Source organism: Dermacentor variabilis, chromosome 1, assembly GCF_050947875.1.
Source record: "Dermacentor variabilis isolate Ectoservices chromosome 1, ASM5094787v1, whole genome shotgun sequence".
Lineage (NCBI taxonomy): Eukaryota > Metazoa > Arthropoda > Arachnida > Ixodida > Ixodidae > Dermacentor > Dermacentor variabilis.
This window is the reverse complement of record NC_134568.1, coordinates 221,441,073-221,447,522: the sequence shown is the minus strand read 5'-3', so window position 1 is coordinate 221,447,522 and position 6,450 is coordinate 221,441,073. Positions and strand designations below refer to the sequence as shown.

At 44.9% G+C, this 6,450-nt stretch overlaps 1 protein-coding gene across 1 annotated transcript; it reads right to left on the bottom strand.

The window, feature by feature from the left end:
* Window positions 1–256: 256 nt before the first annotated feature.
* LOC142560647 (U-scoloptoxin(01)-Cw1a-like) lies at window positions 257–2,547 on the bottom strand. The gene is made up of 3 exons (XM_075672911.1): window positions 2,532–2,547; window positions 1,927–1,964; window positions 257–673 (listed from the first exon to the last, which is right to left on the bottom strand). The coding sequence occupies exons 1-3, from the start codon at window positions 2,545–2,547 to the stop codon at window positions 257–259; spliced, it is 471 nt and encodes a 156-aa protein (XP_075529026.1).
* Window positions 2,548–6,450: the final 3,903 nt, after the last annotated feature.

The window sequence follows — 6,450 nt, the reverse complement described above, 5'->3', positions numbered from 1 at the left end:
TTTCGCCCAAGTTGACACACGCTGATTCGCCTCGGTGAATGTCTTCCTTCCGTCGAGAGAATGAGAAAACGAGGCCGGGCTCCCGGGACGATTATGCCTGGCCGCCGCAGTCCGTCGTTGAAAAATGTTATTGCGGCGAGGATTAATAGCCCTTTTTGGCCCCATAGAAGCTGAACCCAGCTAATACTATAGCCCTACTACGTGTAAAGGCCCGGTGGGGGAGAGAAAACGGTGCTGCTGCTGGGTGCGAGCCTTGTTAGAAAGGCCTGCGGCCGGGTTGTTCCGCCCCTGCGCCGCCGCCCGCTCTGAAGCCCGGTATGAGTGGAGCCGCCTTCTGCACGTCGGCCTCTGTGAGGAACGGCGCCGTCGGGTTGCCGATGTTGTCGTTCACGTAGAAGAAGTCGGGCGCATTGTTGCACGGAACGGCTTCCTCGGCAAAGGCGCACGTCAGGCTCAGCTGGTTGAACACGGTTTGGTTTCCACACAGGAAGCTGTACTGCTGCACTTCGGTGCTGCCGTCGTCTTTGGGCACCACGTTGCACACGTGGAAGATGAGGCAGGCGTTGTCGACATCGGCGAAGTAACCGTTCTTGGCCGGGCACTGGAACGAGGTCTTGACGCCGCCCAGCAGCAGTTCGGCGCCGTCAGGCAGCTCGTACGCTGCCCGTTTTGTCTGCAACGGCGAAAATGCGAGAGGAAACAGGGTCGCTCTACGGTGAAAAAAAAGAATTGCCCTGCAGCGCTGACGCTTGTGCTATAGCTAACTGGTTAAAGCCGATCATTTAGCCCTCCTACAGTATGAACGCGCGGATATTCCCACTGCTTCTTACTGCTTATTGCCCTGCAGTGATAATACCAAGAATGAGTATATGCTGTAGAACATATAGACATTGTTGGCGTAGTGCGTAAATAGGTTTTTCTTTTAAATTTGTAAAAAGGTATTATGTTGATTACTGACTATCTGAGTTTGCAGTGTGGTTTTCTTTTATTGAAATCCAAGTAAATGATGAAGCAAGCGATGAAGCATCAGCTGGTGGTGAAGATATTCCGCCTCCCCCTTTTCTTTAATTGCACCGATGGCAGTCCAGGTTGTACAAAAGGCCAACAAAGACTGGCATTGCTATGCAATAGCATTCTCGTACAAGTGGAATGAAACTGGCAGGCAGGTTCCACCAGGTGATGCTGTAATACGCGATTGCTTTATACGAACAGCATCCCTTCGGAAATTTCCGGAGGTTACATAAATATATTGACTGCAGCAGCGTGGCCCGTTAACATTTTGCGATGTTGAACTACCGTAGTATCGACAACGTTGCGCAACTCCATAATGCTCGGGGCCACGTCATACTTAGCCGCTTCTAATGAACACGTCAGGTAGAGGGAAGAAACAACAGTGCAGGGGTTCACTACTTGCGCCTCAAGGTTTTTTGGATTGAGTGTATGGGTGGTATTAGAATTTAATAGAATCAGGTGGAATCAAATAGCTTTACTTCTTCCACCAGGATGAAGGAGCTGACAACAATTTCACACTGACAATTCACGCTTATAATCAACATAAGCCAATTTTAAAGGCCGGAATAATGGTCAAAACTAAGATATGGCAAAGCTAATATATAAGAAAAAAAATGGCATATAACACGAGTAAATGCTCATTCTTGTTAGTGGTAATTTTGTTGGCTGGCAACTGTAATGCTATTCCTTCGAATGTGCAAGTACGCGAGAGTCTTGGGAAGCGGAAGTGGAGCGTTGTGATGTCATTGCATGACTAAAAAGGTGGCACTTCTCTTTGTGCTAAGGCACTGGGAGCAATGACTGTTATAATAATCACTGGGGATATTATTCTGTGTTTGGCTTTCCGTAATGAATGCTAACCACATCAACGTTTTTCTCCTGGATGTATTAATTAAGGTACTCTATGTGACTTACCCTTGGCAGTGCCAGCGCAACGGTCATTACAGCAAAGGCTGAAAGAAAGACAAAGAGGGAGTGACTGAGACAAAAACACAATAAGAGGCATAAATTTCGACGATTACTGAATGCATGTGGGTAAACGTTGAACTTCCGGTTTTACTAATCGATATTTTTTCTAGCTCGCAGTTCGCCCGAATATAACGTCCGCAACATTTTGTTGCAGAATCCAGGTGCCGGCTGCGTTCAGTATTCTTTAAAAAAATGGCATGTAAATATTTTTTCAGGAAGCGAAAATTTTAAATTTAGAGCCCGTATTCATGAAATTTAAATTACGTATATGCCATCTGCAACTGGTCATCGGGTCGCTGATCGACATTTTATCACGCCGGTTGCTGTAATGAGAGGTGGCCGCCCGAACGCTAGCCATTGAGGAAACGCAACTAGGTAAGAGAAGTTTCCTGTACAGGAGCATGGATACGTACAATGTATTCAATTAGGTTAATTAACTCAGAAATTAACGTTTTCCTTTTTAGATACACAAGCGATAGAAGTAAATATTCACAGGTCTGCTTTATTACTGAAAAAATATTATTACTTATAAGAAAATAGCAGTAACTTACCTAGTAGGAACTTCATTTTGTCCTATAAGAAAAAAAACCATAAAATTAGTATAGCACGAGCTGTACAATTAATACTGTACATTCCAGCTGGCCTTTTAAGTTGAGATGTTTACGGTCCGGGACGAAGGCTTCGAATTATTTTTGACCACATGGGTTTCTTTAACGCGAACCTAAATCTAACTACACAAGCGTTTTCGCCCGCTTTCGGTCTGTTAAACACAGGCATAAATCGTTTTCGGTGAGTAAACACGCAATCTATGCTTAGAATATTGAAGCTGGTAACCCATCTGAGGGCAGCTTTCAAAAATTAACATTAAATAGTAAGCAATAGGGGCAATAAATAAAGGTACGTTTGAAACAAGCGGCTTTTCATAATCAGAAACTATAGGAATAGGGTCTCAAATGAACGACGGAAAAGCTACTCGGCCGTTCACAGAGGATGTGACCAGTTTTTTCTTGCATATCGTCATAGTAGATAGCGCTCAATGTTTTAAACTGCGCTTTCTCTCTGTCTTCCTTTTTTTTTTCTTGCCATCAATGTCGGGTGAACAAGAATAGCGATAGGAATAGTTTTGGCACTTGACAGTGACGTATGTTCTCTACGCCGCTCTCTCCATAGCAATACATTGTCTCTAAACATTTCAAACGGAACAATATTTCTTAAACACTGTGCAATAGAAGCGGAAAATTCTCATATTATCACTCTTTGGTAAATACTAGGTAATGCTGAGTAGTTGCGTCGTTATCGGCAGAAAAATACTGCCGGCACAAGTATTATGTAAGGATCCTTTTCGTGCAATTCTATTAATTTGTGTAACATCCGACTCGCTGAATGGCCGATCTTGGCGATGGCGGGCGTGCGGCTTCATACGAGCCAATGACGAAGACCGAAAAGAATAAAACATCAATAGAATCGTTACATCGCCCGGGCCCTTCTCTGGGTCTTGTTTTTTTTTTCAATCGCGAAGTTGGTTCTATTTCTGCGCTAAGAGAATGGGGGTTAGGGGGGGGGGGGCTTAGAGCTCTTGCCGCTCCGCCAACTCGCTTCAACTTAGGAGGCTGTAGTCAGCCCTCTACATGGTAATGAATCAAAATTTACGCCAATGTATACAAATCCAAAATTTACCTGAGGAGGAAACTGCACCCTCATATCCTCATGGTTCCTCTATCCCTTCCACTTCTTTTTTCTACTTTCCTAGAGTTTTTACTTTTCGCTGTCTGTAAATTAGCCACGGCCCGTTTCGAGATGCCGATGTGCTCTCTCTCTCTCTCTCTGTTTGGTAAAGAACCTCTCTATCAAAGCCTCCCGTTAGCACAGAAGCCGCATTTTTTTTAGATATAACTGGACGTATGTTTTCTTTGCTATTGCAAAGAATTAATTATTTTTGGGCAAGTGCCCAACGAGGGACAAGTTTGACTCTGATTCAGCGCCATTTGCATTTTCTTGTCATCTTTATTTTTGATGAGGGTAGGTTTCACTATCCCCACTGAAATCCGAAAACGTTGTAGCGTATTAACGCAAGTGCATGGTGACTTTGTTGAAACCTATTTTTCAAGATGAAAAAATTTAGAACTGGAACAAAATACACATTGCATGATTTGTAAAAAAACACGTCTCCCTGGACCTAGGATGGAAATCGTTCTACCTTGTTTTGTGGATGTAAGAAAGAAAATGATTGGCCATGAAAAAGTCAGCTTTTCACGTCATTCACTTTTAATGTTAAGTACGCAGAAAAGGTCAAGTAAAGCGCCACTTTCTATTTCACTAACGGCCTTTTTTAGCACTAGGCGATTAGACGGAACATGGCAAGGGGTGGAACAGAGCAAGGGAATATACCAAAGGGAGCACAAAATTAAAGGCTTGACCCATTTTGAAGCTGGCGTCAACTCAATCTAAAAACACCTTCGTACAGAGCTTTCATAGAGTGATAAAAATACATAGTTAGTAAAAATTAACCCGGAGCCTTTCATGTTCCCACCGCCTGTAATCATAGGCGCCACGTTGAGATGAGTTGAAATACAATCACAAGAACTGTGGATGAACCTTGGTGATACGGAACACATAGAAACTGTGCGTGTGCGTTGCACAATATTAACACATCTGTAACATACACCGATATTAGGTTCACTTAGTAACGAAAAGACAATAACCATGTGGTTATAATGATCGGGCAAAGCACATTAGCCCACAATAGTAACAAAGGCCTCACTCGCCAAAGTTTGGAAGACGTGATTTCCCGAACACTATATTTGAATTTCCAGCAGGATAACTTAGGAATGACAGTATGAAGCTGAAGACATTTGAAAAGACAAAAACGACGTTACGTGTAAACTAAATGACCACGGTACAGAAATTTGACCACACATTTCGCTACGATTGAAGTGAACAGATAGGGCAGTTACAGCAGGAGGCCACAACCCTTGAACAACGGCGAGATTGCTCAGGGGTTTAAGGCTCAGAATTAAACACAGCACATAGGCCAGAAACAATTTAAAATCCTGCTACGCAACCTCACTGGCAAGCACGCGTAGAACAGCTCCAGCGAAGGGGCCGACTAGCGATCGGCGCGAGACACAAGAAACGCGCACTTGGGCACTCAGTGACACAGCCGTGCCTGCACAGCAGCGTAGTATGTGTATCCGAATGGAGCGGGCAGCAGATACGGACTCACCGCGCTGATCACTGCCGGTTGGGGAGCTGTGCTGTACGACTCCTGCCGCTTGCTGCGCTCGCCTTTAAGTAGCGCCGTGCCGTCGGTGAGAGTGCGGCCGAGAGAAAGTGCCGGCAGTGTTCAGCCGTGGGGTCGTGCATAAATTTGTTAAAAAAGAAGAGAGAACGGAACTGGACGAGACCGATGCATGACAAGCATCAGTGCGAATATGGCGAAGCCAATCATCCCTCTCGAAACGCCGCCATTTAAAGTGAGGCGAGAAGCGCGTGGCTTGCAGCAACGGGGCCGAGAGGAGGGGGAGCATCAGCGGGGCTTATGTTAGCAGGACACTCTCACTGCAGCCCAGGGAATGCTGCAGCCTGTAACCGGGCGACCCGACCGGGCGTGACCTTCCGGCGTCTGCGTACACACCTCAGAGGGACGTCTGCTGCTTCTGCGGCGGCAGCTGACTGAGCCGTGCGAAGCCCAGCGCCAGCCTACTATAGTCGACTCCGGTTAATACGGACACTCCAAGCAGCTGGAATTTCGAACCCGAAGGTAACGGCTTGCCGTGCAACTTCAGCGCGCAAGGCGCCTTCATTACGGTAATAGTTTCCGACAAGGTCTCTCACTAATTTAGGATGCCGCGGAATCGGTTCTAAAGCGTCATGGAGATCCGACCACAAATTAGCGGGCTGTCTTTTGCGGGACATGAATATTCCATGTTCGACTAGCATAAAAATATATCGGGAAGGATCACAGACGACCGTTCGAAGAAAATCAGATTGACGTTAGTAGTTTTTACTATCTTGTGAAGTGGCCGCGTGTGCCGTATTTTATTTGCTCAATTTACCAAAGCGATGGTTACAAGCTCCGCAAGCTACGCGAATTCGGAGCTAATCGATTGCCTGAGGAGTGCTTATCAGCAAAATAAATTTGCCTGTCAATGACCTCTAAGGGGCAAACTGTATTGACAGATGCCTTGTATTTAATTCAAGCAAGAATAATTAGATTAAATTTCTAAATTTGTTTCATCAGTCATAATTTTCTTCTTAAAACGTTTGACAGGAGGTGAAATATTTGAAGCATTTAACGATCTTATCAACTCCTTTTCTGCGATAATTTCACTTACAAATAGAATAAAGCACACCAATGAGCTAACACCTATTTAACTTTAACGTGAAAACTTTACCATCACTTAGCTTTGTTTACTTCAAGGGCGGAGCTTGCGTTGTAAGGCTAGCGTATGTAACACTGTTATTCTGAAA

Bases quoted from the DNA above. Each gene is read 5' to 3' on its own strand.
- LOC142560647 (XM_075672911.1), bottom strand. The intron at 674-1,926 runs GTAAGTCACATA...TCGCCGTTGCAG, and splicing joins TTGCGCTGGCACTGCCAAGG to ACAAAACGGGCAGCGTACGA.